Source organism: Schistocerca americana, chromosome X (assembly GCF_021461395.2).
Source record: "Schistocerca americana isolate TAMUIC-IGC-003095 chromosome X, iqSchAmer2.1, whole genome shotgun sequence".
In the NCBI taxonomy this organism is placed as follows: Eukaryota; Metazoa; Arthropoda; class Insecta; order Orthoptera; family Acrididae; genus Schistocerca; species Schistocerca americana.
The window spans coordinates 886,871,002-886,889,552 of NC_060130.1; the positions used below are offsets into that span (position 1 = coordinate 886,871,002).

At 40.9% G+C, this 18,551-nt stretch overlaps 1 protein-coding gene across 1 annotated transcript in view; it reads left to right on the forward strand.

Annotated features, from left to right (window-relative positions):
- The window catches only part of LOC124555259 (basic helix-loop-helix transcription factor scleraxis-like), an 87,409-nt gene that overhangs the window by 34,065 nt on the left and 34,793 nt on the right, over window positions 1–18,551 (forward strand). Inside the window, exon 2 of the mRNA XM_047129128.1 lies at window positions 16,108–16,238. Within this exon, the coding sequence (XP_046985084.1) occupies window positions 16,108–16,238 (131 nt within the window). The remainder of the gene's footprint in view (window positions 1–16,107; window positions 16,239–18,551) is intronic.

Consider the following 18,551-nt stretch of genomic DNA (forward strand, 5'->3'; position numbering starts at 1 on the left):
ATCCCTCTGTCGTCTATTTCGATATCTACCATTTTGTCATCTGTGCGACAATCTAGAGAAGGCACTACAGTGCAGTCTTCCTCTGTGAAACAGCTTTGGAAAAAGACATTTAGTATTTCGGCCTCCCAGGACACCCGTTCACGTTCAGCGTTGAGTCGTTAACAGTTTTTCGTTACAGAGGGCAGCTAACCCTCTGACCGAACACGCTGAGCTACCGTGCCGGCATCCATCTAAGCCACCGAGGGCACAGAGGATAGTGCGACTGCAGGGACTATCTCGTGCACGCCTCCCGCGAGACCCACATGTCTCACCTCGTATGTCCACACACACCATTCGTAGTGTCCCTGCCCAACACACTCATTACTCGTGGAAGATATTCTTACCAAGTCCTGTAAGAGTTCGGGTAATATGTGTGCATCTGCACAGAAGAAGAAGGTCATGGCCGGTATTAACCAGAACTATATACTTATATGGATATGGTGTCTGTTCTTTCGGACATGTCCGAAAGAGCAGACACCATATCCATGTAAGTATATTCGACGTACTTAGCGATTTTACGCAGGACCAGAATTTTCACTTTTTCTCGGCAAGATGTTTCGCTAATGTGTGACGGTGGAAGTTGACGCATGTTTCGTGCATCGATCTTTTCACAGACTACAAATTTCTACAAACTTTTGCTGTCGTCTTGCCTGTGTTCTTTCTCTGAAGCGAGGTGGTAACAATCTGTTTCCTGCCCATTTTCCGAATTTTTTTATTAAACCATGGTGGATGTTTTCAGTTTTCAATCCACTTACTCAGTGTACTTCTCTCCCAGGTGCGATTTACAGTCAGTTACTTCCCGTAATTCCTCAACATCTGTCATACTATGCCTAAATGGGGTCCGTTCACTATCTAAGTAGAATGCTAACAACTTCATCTGCTCCTTCCAACATAAAAACTCTCTTAGCCTTCTTGATGGATTTATTAATATTAGTAATCATCGTGGCTATGATGACTTCGTGATCGCTAATCCCTGTTTCAATACTGAAACTGTCGATACAGTCAGGCCTCTTTTTTATAGTTACAAGGTGCACAATATATCCATTGGGTGTGGGTTGTCCGAGTAGTTGCTCAAGACCTTTTTCGGAGAAAGCATTCAGAACTAATTGACAAGACTGACTGACTGCACCACCTGCAACATTTGTGGAGGTGTCCCAGTCTATACTTGGCCTCCAACTAATACTGCGTGATCGTTGTACTTCCACCCTACTGAACGTATTGTTTCTATGAATGATTCTACAAATGTACCAGCGAAAATGGGTGGTCAGTGAAAACACCTGAAAATTAGTTTGAATTCTTCTAGATCGATACTTGTGTCCAGATAACTTTGCAGTCAGACTCATTTTAGACCTCGATAGACATAATATATTTGTCAACTGCAATGAGTACTCCGTTTCCGGCGATGTCTAACTTGGCTTTCTACTTCGATTCCGAGTATAATTACAGTGCGACAGCTTTTCTGAGGGGGGGGGGGGGGGGTACATCCAGGGTCTTTTCCGGCAGTTTACCTCTAAAATCCAGACACTCGAAGTGTCTTAACTTAATACACAATCTGGTTTCGCTCACTGCGTATTGACTGACAAATATTCTTCAGAAGACTTCAAAGTATCGCCTAACCTAAAAAGTTATGTGCACACTGCATTTACTCTGCTACCCATGTAGCTACTGCCTTTGAGTCGTGCACCTCAGACCTAGAATTCGCCACTCCATAATGCAGGTCTAGAAATTTTCAACCAAGACCACTACAAAATCGATGGACCCTCTGTTTGTGCTTTTCCAGTCGGCATAAAGCCTAAAGACCCTGATCAGTTCTGGCTTCAATACTGTAAATAGTAAGCTCTATCTGAACTATGTGAGCAGGGCCAGCAGTTTTCCCCTGTTCCAACAGCCGCATATAGGAACTGACAAAAGCCTCAAAATCCAAGTGATAGGCATCACTGATGCCGACATGAGCAACACCTAGCAGATGACTGCACCATGCACCCTCAATAGCCGCAGGTAGGGCCTCCTATACATCTCAGATGAGGCCCCCTCCCCCTTGGAATATTCGATGTCTGTATAAATAGCAGCACTCACCGTCCAGGAGGTAGTTGTCTTCTGGCACTATGTTCGGTGTCCATAATAAAATATGCTTTCAGAGCTAAGTGCTGTACTTCACTGATGACCATGCTTTTGGATTTTCACTTGATGCTTGTTACGGTGTGAAATTGTTTGGTGCAGGCACCATATACCTACTTCAAAACATCTACATCACCATGGTCCCAATTGGACATCAATTCTGTTACTTACACAGGCAGTAACCTGTATAGACGCAGTACATTGTTCATTTGGGAGACCCGTGGATCCCAAAAGAGAACTGAGCTGCACAAACTGCATCCATCAGTGTTCTCCGGTGATGCTGATAAGGACCAGACGAAATGACTAAAAGGATGTGACCAATCACCAAATACAGTAGGTGGGATGACATAATGTGTTTGGCAGGTGCATAATTTTACTTGGATGGCACAGTGCAGTACTGGTTTAAGAACAATAAAGAGCAGCTGAATAGCTGGGACAAATTCCACACTGAATTGAGAAAACATTTGGTGACAATCAAAAGCAAGTCCACTTAGTGGAAAAAGAATTGATGAATAAGGCCCAACGTCATGGGGAAACGACACAGTCATACATATAGAACGTTTTGGCTCTGTGCCAATTTGTGGACCTAAATGTGACAGAAGCTGACAAAATCTCACATAATTCGCCAAATGATTCCAGTGCAAAGAGTAAACGCATCAGAAAAAGATTCGAATGAAACAGGTATGACCGAACCCAAATGTGGTCCCTATGGTAGTTGTGGAAGACCATCATGACCTCACCTCTCACATGCCATGCAGTACTGGTAAGAGAAGAGATACTGCAGTTTAGGAAGCCAAAAATATTGGACAGAGTATACAGGGAGATAGTAGCCCCATACATCAGGACGAAATAGAGAATGTTGAACAAGAGGTGTACTCATCTCCACCACCAGTTGTCATGCCATGAAGAATGGATGCAGACAATTAGAGGACAGAGGATAACATAATGATATGTTAACACTGTGGGCGCCCTGGACACATTGTGCACAACTGCAGAGAAAGAAAACATTGTTCAGCGATTACTACGCTGCAAGATATCAACATTCACAACAGTTTCATTCACGCAAGATAACAACAGACGATTATAGCCAACATGTGAGATGAAGCCCACAACGGTACCCTTGATAATGCCACTCCTCAACACACCATAACCATTTCCCATCACCATATGGAGTTGCCAGTTGCTCGCATAGTCTCTGAATTCAGTAAAACTAAGAGAGGTGACCAACTATGGAAGTGAGACTGTACAGATGGAAATCCTCCATGGGCAAGGCACCAAGAAGTCAAGAAATCTCATTGATGACATTAACAGTGGACAACCTGTCCAGATGCCTTACGTCTCAGCATGTCCATTTTCTGTAATGTCAAATGCTTATTGTCACCAGCTAAAGAAGACTATGTTCCATGATACAAAAGTGATTGCACTGAAATTTGCAAATGAGAAATATGTCCAGCCACCAGGAACATGTATTGCAAGAATAACTAGTAATGACAGAACACAGCCCTTCGAATTTGTCATTTTAACAGAATGCAGTCAGATGGTTATTATTGTATATAACTTCTTGCAGGCATCACAAGGGGTCATAGCCAGTGGAAGATCAGAGCTCCAGACCCACAAAGTTATTCCAACAAGCACACATAAAATGATTGCTTCAGGAAATTGTTTGTCATTGAAGACATTATTCTGCTGTCTTCAAAGAGAGGAGTCCCAGTCATAAACCTAGATGCTCCTTTAAAACTGTGCAAAAAGCTGTTGAGGCTCACAAAAGAAATCTACTTGCCAGCAACGATCATAAGTATTGTAGGTAGTCAAGGAAAACTTTGGACCATTAATTGTCACAAGCAACCGCAATTCACCCCTAAAGGTGTTTGCATAGGAACAGTTGAACCAGTGCTTCAGGAAGGGTAGTTTAGTGTCACTGATGAAGAATCATGCTTTGCTACCTCTACAGGCAATCCAGTGGAGCAAGCTGCTGTCAAAATTCCAGCAGGACCTGGCCTGACCAAGGAACAATATCGATGAGTGTTAGCCATTCTGTACTAGTTTTTGGATGCTTTCCAATAAATAGTGGAGAAAAGACAGACCAGATACCTCATGGTATAACACTGTATCAACACTGGAGCTCATCTACCAACCAGTTAGCCAGCATTTGTATAGGGTTTCGCTGACTGGATGGTGAATAATCCAGGAGGAAGTGGAGATGATGCTACAATGACATCACTGAATCTTCAGAGAGGCCTCGCTCACCTACTGTAGTCTTTGTGAAGAAGAAGGAAGGCACATGGAGTGTCTTTGTCAACTACCAATGACAGAAGAAAATCACAAAAATGTATGTCTACCCATTACCACGCATTGACAACACCTTAGACTCAACTGTGGACATGCAGACAGGTTACTGGTAAATCAAGATTAACAAGGCTGACCAGGAAAAGAATGCCTTCATAACTCCTAATAACTTCCATGAGTTTAAAGTTGTACCATCTGGACTGTGTAACACTCCAGCCACCTTCAAACATATAATGGACAACCTACTTTGACACCTTAAATGGACAACATGTCTTTGATATCTGGATAACTTTGTTGGCTTTTTGAAGACCTTTGAAGAACATCTGAGTCACCTGATAATCACGTTGAAATGTGTTCAGACTGCAGGCATCTGCCTGAATCCAAGAAAGTACCTCTTTGTCACTCAGGAACAAAAATCTTGAGGCATCTAGTTAATGGTGATGGATTGGATTAGATTAGATTCAGTTTTTGTTTCATAGATCAAAAAAATGAGATGAATCTCATGGATGTGGAACATGTCAGTCTGTCCTGATCCAGAGAAAATAAGAACATTCACAAATTTACTGAAGCCTCGGCACGTTATTTATGTGAGAAGCTTTTTTTTCAGAATGTGTTCACACTACTGACTATTTATAACAGAATTCTATTTCAAAATATGTCCCTTGTAAGAGCTGCTGCAAGGAGACAGCAAATTTTCCTGGAACAGGATGTAAGAAAGATCTTTCCTTGTCCTTAAGGAGGTGTTAGCATCTTCTCAATTCCTAGCACTGTATGGTGAGAATGCTGGGACAGAACTTCACACCAATGCCAGTAGCTTTGGGACAGGTGTAGTTCTAGTGCAAATTCAGGAAGGTGCTGAAAAAGTGATATTGTATGCTTCTAGAGCACTCTCCAGGTCCTAGAGAAAGTACTCTACAACTGTGAAAGAGTGGCTTGCAGTACTTTGGGCAATCAACATTTTCTGCTTATAATTATTTGGCAAAATGTTGTGACAGGTCATCATTCTCTGTGCTGACTGACTAGCCTGAAGGATCCACTAGGTTGACTGGTGATATGGGCACTGATGCTTCAGGAGTATGATGTCACATTAGCATAAAAATAAAAAGGCCACAAACATGGGACTGGTGGCTGCCTTTCAAGGAATCCTTTGGCAAAACAGTGCAGCATGGACAAAATGTCAGTCACTGCTGCATTTAATGATGCTGGTGCTAAACAGAGGAAATATTCAGTAGTGCTGCAGAACATAAAAGCCTTGAAGAAAGAGGAGCCAACTAATGAGAATTCCAGTTAATAAACAGAATATTGTATAAGATCTAATGTGGCAGAAATAGTGCTAGTAACAGTGTTACACAGGTTTCGTGTTTGTTTTGAATACAGTCAGAGAGAGTCCCTTTAGTCAACCATAGTGCCAGCAGTGCTAGAGTTTGTTTTTAATACAGTCCAGAGACAGGTAGTGCTATTTTCATTGTTTTCTACAAGGAGTGGCTAACAACCACAGTTTAGTCAACAATCAGCCGCCTTTAGTGAATTAGCAGTCTAGTTAAAAGTTGATTAACTCTCTACAGTAAATTGATTTCTTAGGGTGGATAGGATGTGTCACTGCTGTGTATGGACGCAGGAGGAGCTGGTCACTGTTCGCGAACAGCTGAATGTGTTGATGGCCGCGGTCAGCCGTCTTCAGGCTGCTGCCTCGGAGTGTAGTGGCAGTGGGGAGTCTGGTGCGTCGCATGGTACACCCCAGGTGTTACATGCTTCACCCACTGTCCCTGCTGTCGGGACATCTTCGCGGGTACCGGGCGCGGTTGGGCCACCCTCTCCGCAAGGGGAGTGGCAGGTTCAGCGGCATTCGCGGCGCACGAGGCGGAGGGTAAATGTGGAGGCTGGCCATGTGGCATTGCCCGCTCTGCCTGTGAGTGGACATGTGGCCGCTCCTTCAGCAAGGTCTGAGCAGGCACACGGGGGGAAGGGTTTATTAGTTATTGGGAGCTCCAACGTTAGGCGGGTGATGGAGCCCCTTAGCGAAATAGCGGAAAGGTTGGGGAAGAAGGCCAGTGTTCACTCTGTCTCCTTGCCGGGGGATCTCATCTGAGATGTGGAGGAGGCCCTGCCGGCGGCGATAGAGAGCACTGGGTGCACCCGACTGCAAATTGTTGCTTATGTCGGCACCAATGACTCTTGCCGTCTGGGTTCAGAGGTCATCCTCAGTTCCTACAGGCGGTTGGCGGTATTGGTGAAGGCGGAAAGCCTCGCTCATGGAGTGGAATCAGAGCTAACTATTTGTAGTATCGTTTCCAGAACCGATCGCGGTCCTCTGGTTTGGGGCCGAGTGGAAGGCTTAAACCAGAGGCTCTGACGATTCTGCCGAGATCTGGGGTGCAAATTTCTCGACCTCCGCTACTGAGTGGAGAAATGTAGGGTCCCCCTGAATAGGTCAGGCATGCACTACACGCCCGAAGCAGCTACAAAGGTAGCGGAGTACGTGTGGAGTGCACATGGGGGTTTTTTAGGTTAGAGAATTCCCTCCCTAGGCCCGACAAGACGCCTCCTGACACGCAGCAAGGTAGGAGTAGGCAAAATGCAACAGGGAATAACAATATTAATGTGCTAATAGTGAACTGCAGGAGCGTCTATAGAAAGGTCCCAGAACTGCTCTCATTAATAAATGGTCACAACACCCATACAGTACTAGGGACAGAAAGTTGGCTAAAACCAGACGTAAACAGTAATGAAATCCTAAACTCAGGTTGGAATGTATACTGCAGAGACAGGCTGGACAGTGAAGGGGGAGGCGTGTTTATAGCGATAAGAAGTGCAATAGTATCGAAGGAAATTGACGGAGATCCGAAATGTGAAATAATTTGGGTGAAGGTCACGGTTAAAGCAGGCTCAGACATGGTAATTGGATGTCTCTATAGGCCCCCTGGCTCAGCAGCTGTTGTGGCTGAGCACCTGAAGGATAATTTGTAAAATATTTCTAGTAGATTTCCCCACCATGTTATAGTTCTGAGTGGAGATTTTAATTTGCCAGATATAGACTGGGAGACACAAACGTTCATAATGGGTGGCAGGGACAAAGAACCCAGTGAAATTTTTTAAAGTGCTTTATCTGAAAACTACCTTGAGCAGTTAAACAGAGAACCGACTCGTGGCGATAACATATTAGACCACCTGGTGACAAACAGACCCGAACTATTTGAAACAGTTAACGCAGAACAGGGAATCAGCGATCATAAAGCGGTTACTGCATCGATGATTTCAGCCGTAAATAGAAATCTTAAAAAAGGTAGGAAGATTTTTCTGTTTAGCAAAGGTGACAAAAAGCAGATTACTGAGTACCTGATGGCTCAACACAAAAGTTTTGTCTCAAGTACAGATAGTGTTGAGGATCAGTGGACAAATTTCAAAACCATCGTACAATATGCGTTAAATGAGTATGTGCCAAGCAAGATCGTAAGAGATGGAAAAGAGCCACGGTGGTAAAACAACCGAGTTAGAAAACTGCTGCAGAAGCAAACGGCACTTCACAGCAAACATAAACATAGCCAAAGCCTTGCAGACAAACAAAAATTATGCGAAGCGAAATGTAGTGTATGGAGGGCTATGCGAGAGGCGTTCAATGAATTCGAAAGAAAAGTTCTATATACTGACTTGGTAGAAAATCCTAAGAAATTTTGGTCTTATGTCAAAGCAGTAGGTGGATCAAAACAAAATGTCCAGACACTCTGTGATCAAAATGGTACTGAAACAGAGGATGACAGACTAAAGGTCGAAATACTAAATGTCTTTTTCCAAATCTGTTTCACAGAGGAAGACTGCACTGTAGTGCCTTCTCTAGATTATCACACAGATGACAAAATGGTAGATATCGAAATAGATGACAGAGGGACAGAGAAACAATTAAAATCCCTCAAAAGAGGAAAGGCCGCTGGACCTGATGGGATACCAGTTCGATTTTACACAGAATACACGAAGGAACTTGCCCCCCTTCTTGCAGCAGTGTACCGTAGGTCTCTAGAAGAGCGTAGCATTCCAAAGGATTGGAAAAGGGCACAGGTCATCCCCGTTTTCAAGAAGGGACGTCGAACAGATGTGCAGAACTATAGACCTATATCTCTAACGTCGATCAGTTGTAGAATTTTGGAACACGTATTATGTTCGAGTATAATGACTTTTCTGGAGACTAGAAATCTACTCTGTAGGAATCAGCATGGGTTTTGAAAAAGACGTTCGTGTGAAACCCAGCTCGCGCTATTCGTCCACGAGATTCAGAGGGCCATAGACACGGGTTCACAGGTAGATGCCGTGTTTCTTGACTTCCGCAAGGCGTTCGATACAGTTCCCCACAGTCGTTTAATGAACAAAGTAAGAGCATATGGACTATCAGACCAATTGTGTGATTAGATTGAAGAGTTCCTAGATAACAGAACGCAGCATGTCATTCTCAATGGAGAGAAGTCTTCCGAAGTAAGAGTGATTTCTGGTGTGCCGCAGGGGAGTGTCATAGGACCGTTGCTATTCACAATATACATAAATGACCTTGTGGATGACATCGGAAGTTCATTGAGGCTTTTTGCAGATGATGCTGTGGTGTATCGAGAGGTTGTAACAATGGAAAATTGTACTTAAATGCAGGAGGATCTGCAGCGAATTGACGCGTGGTGCAGGGAATGGCAATTGAATCTCAATGTAGACAAGTGTAATGTGCTGCGAATACATAGAAAGATAGATCCCTTATCATTTAGCTACAAAATATCAGGTCAGCAACTGGAAGCAGTTAATTCCATAAATTATCTGGGAGTACGCATTAGGAGTGATTTAAAATGGAATGATCATATAACGTTGACCGTCGGTAAAGCAGATGCTAGACTGAGATTCATTGGAAGAATCCTAAGGAAATGCAATCCGAAAACAAAGGAAGTATGTTACAGTACGCTTGTTCGCCCACTGCTTGAATACTGCTCAGCAGTGTGGGATCCGTACCAGATAGGGTTGATAGAAGAGGTAGAGAAGATCCAACGGAGAGCAGCGCGCTTCATTACAGGATCATTTAGTAATAGCACAAGCATTATGGAGATGATAGATAAACTCCAGTGGAAGACTCTGCAGGAGAGACGCTCAGTAGCTCGGTACAGGCTTTTGTTAAAGTTTCGAGAACATACCTTCACCGAAGAGTCAAGCAGTATATTGCTCCCTCCTACGTATATCTCGCAAAGAGACCATGAGGATAAAATCAGAGAGATTAGAGCCCACACAGAAGCATACCAACAATCCTTCTTTCCACGAACAATACGAGACTGGAATAGAAGGGAGAACCGATAGAGGTACTCAGGGTACCCTCCGCCACACACCATCAGGTGGCTTGCGGAGCATGGATGTAGATGTAGATGTAGAAATAACTGCTCATCATCCCAGATCATCTACAGCAGCTATACTGGAGTTTTCCCATCATGTTCCAATATCTGGTCACCTGGTATTCAAGAAGACACTATACAGAATCAGACACATAAATCACTGGTTAGGTTTCTACTAACTCAGTAAACACTATGTGAGCCATTGTAAGGAATGCCAGCAGCAGAAGCATGAGTTATGATTACTTCTGTGACATTGGGTACCAATTCCACCAGCAGCAGTGCCATTCTACTGAACTAGTATCAGCCTCATGGGAGTTTCCCACAGTCGACTAACAGGAATCGATGGATAATAGTCTGCGCTGACTACATCAGATGCTATGCTGCCACAGCTCTGGAAATTGCAAGATTATTTATTGATGACATTATTTTGAAGCAGAGAGCATCCCATGTAATGATATCTGATTGTGAAAAAGTCTTCCAGTTAAGGTTAGTATCAGAGGTAATTTCACATTGTGACATCACCCACAGGTGGCAACTGGCTACCACACACAAACAAATTGTCTCACAGAATGCTTTAATAAGGTGTTAACAGACATTCTCTTGGTGTATATTGATGCTGAACACACACACTGGAATACAGTACTGCCTGTTGTGACATTCATGCCCAGGAGAAGGACCAAGAGCGCTATAACACCAAGCACAAGCCAGTGAGATACAGCCTGGGAAACTTAGTACAGATTTTTATTCCCGTACAGAAGGTGGGACTCTTAGAAAAATTACTAAAAGGCTACTTTTGGCCAATTCATAACCTACATTACTTGTCGGATGTCACATATGAAGTCAAGAATTATAACCCTTCGTCAAGAACATGAAAGCAAAAAGACATCGTCCACGTCCTCTGTATGAAGCCCTACTACAGTCCTGCGGCATAGAGTGATGGTGGGTGCTTTTTGTTCAAGGAAACTGAAGACCTACTTCATGATTACAAAGCTTTGATGGGAGGGGCTACCTTCAATCCTCACCATAGTGAAGAGGATGTGGCAACACAACCAGAATGCGAAAATCCCTCAGTGCTAAAATACAGAGGACCCCTAACAAGGTCTAGATCCAGTGTGCTATAGTCAGCTCCAATGAAAATCTCTGAAAGAATGGGTCACTGTTTCTCTATGAGAGGGAGCAATGCCACAAGCTGTGCTGGCACACTGCAGGTCACCAGTTTGAATCCAATCACCAGCAAATATTTGTTATTCAGCATCTATCATTTCTGTAAGATTCTCAGAATTTCTTATTCTTGTGACATTTGCATATTCTGGAATATTCAGTGTCTGTGTAAGCAGCACTCTCCATCCAGGAGTTCAGTTTGTGATATGCCTTACCTGCAATGCTTTATTGCCTTCAGATGCTTATCTTCAAGTATTGACATGATATACTCAACACAGCACTAGCTAAGGTGTTGTAACTTCACATTTATTGATGCATATATCCACTTTATGATCAGCTTAATAAAATATCTCATATTGAATAATGACCACAGATAAGCATATGCATTTAATTATGAACTAATCAGACAGTGGGAATGCTTTTATAGTGTCCATTCACCACCAAATTCTGACTAGTTAATACAAATATGAAAACTATAACTATGAAACATTCACAATGTTCAGAACTCCCACCAACTCAAAGAACTTCACAATGACATTTGAGCTCACATGTAGTTGTTACCAAAACTGTGAATCTAACATAGATATACTAGCTCAACTCCAACTCTTGCTACATAAATATTACTTATACACTATGTGATCGAAAGTATCCAGACACCCTGCTGAAAATGACTTACAGGTTTGTGGCGCCCTCCATCAGTAATGCCTTGATGACAGATTCCACTCTCAGAGGTATATGTTCAATCAGGTGCTGGAAGGTTTCTTGGGGAATGGCAGCCCATTCTTCACAGAGTGCTGCACTGAGAAGAGGTATCAATGTCGGTCAGTGAGGCCTGGCACGAAGTCGGCATTCCAAAATATCCCAAAGGTGTTCTATAGGATTCATGTCAGGACTCTGTGCAGGTCTGGCCATTACAGGGATGTTATTGTCACGTAACCACTCTGCCACAGGCCATGCATTATGAACTGGTGCTCGATCATGTTGAAGGATGCAATCACCATCCCCAAATTGCTCTTCAACAGCAGGAAGCATGAAGGGGCTTAAAACATCCATGTAGGCCTGTGCTGTGATAGTACCAAACAGAACAACAAGGGCTGCAAGCCTGCAAGCCCCCTCCATGAAAAACATGACCACACCATAACACCACCACCTCCAAAATTTACTGTTTGCACTACACATGCTGGCAGATGACGTTCATCAAGTATTCGCCATACCCGCATCCTGCAATTGGATCGCCACATTGTGTACAATGATTCATCACTCCACACAACATTTTTCCACTGTTCAATTGTCCAATGTTTACACTCCTTACACCAAGCGAGGCGTCGTTTCACATTTACCAGCGTGATGTGTGTCTTATGAGCAGCCACTCAACCATGAGATCCAAGTTTTCTCACCTCCCACCTAACTATCAAAGTACTTGCAGTGGATCCTGATGCAGTTTGGAATTCCTGTATTACGGTCTGAGCAGTTGTCTGCCTATTACACATTATGACCATCTTCAATTGTCAGTGGTCTCTGTCAGTCAACAGATGAGACCGGCCTGTACACTTTTGTGCTGTATGTGTCCCTTCATGTTTCCACTTCACTATCACATTGGAAACAGTGGACCTAGGGATGTTTAAGAGTGTGGAAATCTCACATACAGATGTATGACACAAGTGACGCCCACTCACCTGACCATGTTCAAAGTCCGTGAGTTCCGTGGCGTGCCCCATTCTGCTCTCTCACGATGTCTAATGACTACTGAGGTCGCTGGTATGGAGTACCTGGCAGCAGATGGCAGCACACTGCACCTAATGTGAAAAACGTGTTTTTGGGGGTGTCCAGATACTTTTGATCACATAGTGTTGTTGTTGTTGTTGTGGTCTTCAGTCCTGAGACTGGTTCGATGCAGCTCTCCATGCTACTCTATCCTGTGCAAGCTTCTTCATCTCCCAGTACCTACTGCAACCTACATCCTCCTGAATCTGCTTAGTGTATTGATCCCTTGGTCTCCCTCTACGATTTTTACCCTCCATGCTGCCCTCCAATGCTAAATTTGTGATCCCTTGATGCCTCAAAACATGTCCTACCAACCGATCCCTTCTTCTGGTCAAGTTGTGCCACAAACTTCTCTTCTCCCCAATCCTATTCAATACCTCCTCATTAGTTACGTGATCTACCCACCTTATCTTCAGCATTCTTCTGTAGCACCACATTTCGAAAGCTTCTATTCTCTTCTTGTCCAAACTGGTTATCGTCCATGTTTCACTTCCATACATGGCTACACTCCATACAAATACTTTCAGAAACGACTTCCTGACACTTAAATCTATACTCGATGTTAACAAATTTCTCTTCTTCAGAAACGCTTTCCTTGCCATTGCCAGTCTACATTTTATATCCTCTCTACTTTGACCATCATCAGTTATTTTACTCCCTAAATAGCAAAACTCCTTTACTACTTTAAGTGTCTCATTTCCTCATCTAATCCCCTCAGCATCACCAAATTTAATTTGACTACATTCCATTATCCTCGTTTTGCTTTTGTTGATGTTCATCTTATATCCTCCTTTCAAGACACTGTCCATTCCGTTCAACTGCTATTCCAAGTCCTTTGCTGTCTCTGACAGAATTACAATGTCATCGGCGAACCTCAAAGTTTTTACTTCTTCTCCATGAATTTTAATACCTACTCTGAATTTTTCTTTTGTTTCCTTTACTGCTTGCTCAATATACAGATTGAATAACATCGGGGAGAGGCTACAACCCTGTCTCACTCCTTTCCCAACCACTGCTTCCCTTTCATGCCCCTCGACTCTTATAACTGCCATCTGGTTTCTGTACAAATTGTAAATAGCCTTTCGCTCCCTGTATTTTACCCCTGCCACCTTCAGAATTTGAAAGAGAGTATTCCAGTTAACATTGTCAAAAGCTTTCTCTAAGTCTACAAATGCTAGAAACGTAGGTTTGCCTTTTCTTAATCTTTCTTCTAAGATAAGTCGTAAGGTTAGTATTGCCTCACGTGTTCCAACATTTCTACGGAATCCAAACTGATCTTCCCCGAGGTCGGCTTCTACCAGTTTTTCCATTCGTCTGTAAAGAATTCGCGTTAGTATTTTGCAGCTGTGACTTATTAAACTGATAGTTCGGTAATTTACACATCTGTCAACACTTGCTTTCTTTGGGATTGGAATTATTATATTCTTCTTGAAGTCTGTGGGTATTTCGCCTGTCTCATACATCTTGCTCACCAGATGGTAGAGTTTTGTCATGACTGGCTCTCCCAAGGCCATCAGTAGTTCTAATGGAATGTTGTCTACTCCCGGGGCCTTGTTTCGACTCAGGTCTTTCAGTGCTCTGTCAAACTCTTCACGCAGTATCTTATCTCCCATTTCATCTTCATCTACATCCTCTTCCATTTCCATAATATTGTCCTCAAGTACATCGCCCTTGTATAAACCCTCTATATACTCCTTCCACCTTTCTGCTTTCCCTTCTTTGCTTAGAAGTGGGTTGCCATCTGAGCTCTTGATATTCATACAAGTGGTTCTCTTCTCTCCAAAGGTCTCTTAAATTTTCCTGTAGGCAGTATCTATCTTACCCCTAGTGAGACAAGCCTCTACATCCTTACATTTGTCCTCTAGCCATCCCTGCTTAGCCATTTTGCACTTCCTGTGTGTATGACCTTTAAAACCCAACTGACTGCACAAAGGGCTCTCGTAATTACTTACAGATTTACATCAGAGTAGTAATTATTATTGTTATTAGATTCTAGTTTGCAATAAGAGCTAGGTAGTTGCAATTACATCACAGAGAAACATGTAATAATTTGGTTTATTTATATGATGGATTTCTGTAACATTAATAATGTTAGCTGGAGTCTTTAGTTATTGCATTGTACATATCTGATTTTTATGCAAATTCTTAGGTTCATTATTTTCTCAAATTTCTTAAAATTTTAATTAAAAATATTATTTAAAGCAAGTGTTTTTAATTTAAAAAATAAGGGTAACTAATTACTACATAATTTCTGAGAATCAAACAGTCTTAAAGGCCAAAATAGTGAAAATTTCTTGTGGGAAACAGAAATTATAAATATCTTTTCATATAATAAGTTCTTGGAAAATATGAACAGCTTATGAAAGAAGTAAATGAAGGACTTGTCACTGAACCTCATTATTTGACAAACCATTAACTATTTGCTCACGGGTATAGCTGTAGCATATTTATCACATGCATAATGAAAAGAAAGAAAGAAAGAAAATTATATTTGTAAGGAATGAAATTATAGCAAGTGGGTGTAAGCCCCCAGCCTCCTTTTTCCCCTCTGAATTTCGAGTTCTCTTGTGTCCATATGTTGGGAATTAACATTCTTTCAGAGCTAAGTGTTGTACTTCAGTGACGTCCCTGCTTTTCGATTCTGACTCAGTTGTGTTACCACATGACAATATCTACCAATGAGGAACTGTGATGCTGGGATTTATTAAGAGAAAGTGTCAGAAATAGTACACAAATATTGTAAGGTCTGTTACAGTAATCAACATCTTGAATAGAAAATAAATAATATTTACTGATGAGCCCAAAGTTTATCTTTGAGTTGAAAAGATGAGGAGTTTACTGTTATAAAGGCATGTAAACAGATGGCTGGTTGCTGGGTTGTCAAATTTTATTCTTTAAGTGTTGGCATATTTTTATAGATAGCATATCCCTGTTTCATAAACTTATTTTGTAAGGCTGCATATTTCTGGCACTAAGTCATGTTAAACATTGCACAGGTGTCAGTAAGGATATTGACACATTTTCTGCAGCAGAGTGGACAAAAAATTCCACACATGTATTGCATTTAATGTAGATGCTTTAAAATTAGTTAATACTATCAGACCCTAATTTTGGTATCTTTGAATTAAAATCAAAAGACAAAATAGTTACTTAAACCAACAGTGCCCAGTTCCTTATGTTTAACCAGTCTTCATCTAAAGTCAATACAAATCATTAACAAGCTAGTTTTTGTTCTCACAGATATTTGGATATTCTCACATTTAAAATGTCTAGCCCACACAGTTGAGACAAAAGAATCAAAAATTTGTTCCATAATACTACATTTTCATTTTAAAGAAAATATATTATAAAAACAATTATCAATTAATCTGAATTTCCACCAATACAGTGTGAACTCAGCATATACAGCACTGCGCTCGCTGATACCAACAGAGCCACGAGATCGCAAACTTTCACGGATTGAGACGTTGCGTCTTGCTGTGAGCTACATTACACACCTTAGCCATCTCATCACAGCAAGTAAGTCATTTTACTGTTAAGAATCTACTTATAAGGCATTCACAAATATTAATTTAAGAGTTCATATTATTTTTAAATCATTATCAAAATGAAGTTATTGTTATGAGAAGTATCTAGTCAGGTTGGTTAACTTTACGACATAATTTGGGAAGAACTGAAAAGTGCCAATGAGAAAAAAAGAAAATTTGAAGTGATGTCACATAGATGTTACTGCATTGTGTCACAGTGGTGTTACTCACTGTCAGTATCCATGGATGTGTATGGATGGGTAGCCAAAATATTCATAATCAGTATGATCTAGAATGTTGCCAGTGTTAATATTGCCACTTTGTTGTTTCACTGATTTCAAATGGGTTGGAATACTCAAAGCTTAATGACTGGTTCTTTGTTAAGTGTGTGGTATGGGCCATCCAAAGATATTGTATGCAATACCTTCACTGAACTTTTAAATCTCAGCAAGGATAATGTACACTATCTGAATGTATTTTGATCACAGGCATGGTGTCTACAGAAATATTTAACTTTGAACCATCATAATGACATGATACATCATAAGAGGCATAAAGAATATGTAAGTGTATGAATTATAACCTGCTGTTTCCTCTGTTGACTCCACTGCACACTGGTGTGCTTGTCAGCTTAAATAAATATTTAGGCCGAATTTCACTTTCATTCTCATAAATTTTGAACTGCTCGATTTTCTGTCTTATAATTTCACTCACAGAGAGATATAGCACAGTTCTGATCTCAATGATGAAATTAAGAACCAGGAGCTCAGACGGACACTAAGAAAGATAGAGAAGTAAACACGGTCAGTCATCAGGACAAGCTGGCAATCACACCTCCTTTCAATAGGAGACAGAGATCTAAAGCCAATAAGGAATATGTAAATTAATCATGGTTTAAGTCCCAGAGGGAAGATGATCAACATTTAAAAAACCTGTATGGTAAACAATGTGCTCAATAACAAAACTTCAGGCTGTAGGATTGCCCAAGTCATACTGCTTCTCAACAAAATCAATACTAAAGACAGTCTTCAAATTTCTGGCATCTGTTCCTTTTTTTTAAAATTCATATAGAGTCCAGATATAACTATCACATAAAAATCAATTTGCACAAACTGTATACGAACTGTCAAAGATCTACAACGTAGTATTAAAACAAGATAGCTGATTTTATTTTATTTGATTTACTGATCTAATTTATTGATCCATCTTTAACCATATTCCATGTAGTTGATGTCATCATTTTACACATGTTATATTGCTACTTAATAAGTCATACATTTTTAACCTGTTGAAGGACTATATATGGTTTATACTAGTAATGATTAAATAAAAATGCATCGTAAAGAATGACAAAACGAGAAACAGAATGTTTAACGCAATACACATGCTGAGAAGAAAATTTTAACAAATATAAATGAGATATGCCTGATACACATTAATCATTACATATAAATGTACCATTAAAATAAAGCACACAGTACAAAATAGCAGGTAGCTAGGAGTGGTAAGGTGCTGAACTCAGCATACTCAAAAAGGAGGAGGATTTTTTACAACATTAATTCACCTCAGTGGCATTCAAACAATGTTGACAATAATGAACATTTGAATTCCTGAGAAAGATGATACTTCAGTCAACACACAGTTATTTTGACTTCTTCCAAAACAGGCATTATAAGAGCCACCATAAAGTTATTAATGACTCACAAAATCAGAATGACAGTTTAAGTTATTATTTTAAACATTTCAAGAAAATTTAAAATTTTGCTCATTTGAGTTTAAATGCCATAAAGGGAGAGAATCGGTATTAACATAATTTACAAGTTTCATAACAGTTTTCTGTTATTCAATACATGGGTTAATAAAGTGCCCAATTCACATGTAAACAATGAAAGCATTAACAACATTAAATCACAATTCAAAGAGCTGAAAACAAATGCCTTTGCTTAGTAATCAGGCATTGACATAAGATGGCCAGCATGAGCTTAGCCCAGATATTGCTCAGTCCCTTTATTCGGCTCATATTAGATACTCTAAAACACACAGAGGGTAAAAACCCGCATAGGCACAAGGTGAAAACAACAGAAATGAATTACATGTTGCATGCCAAAAAAATCTCATAAGGCCCTTTCAGACCTTAGCTGTGAACAATATGTTTCTATATTTTGAATCAATAATCCTGATTTTTTTTTAAATTGGCAATTTATCACAATGAGTGTGTAAAAGGGAATAAACAATTTTAATGATTAATCTTTCATGGCATTTTAACTCATTAGTCTTTAAAAATAAAACACACAAGTTAAAATTA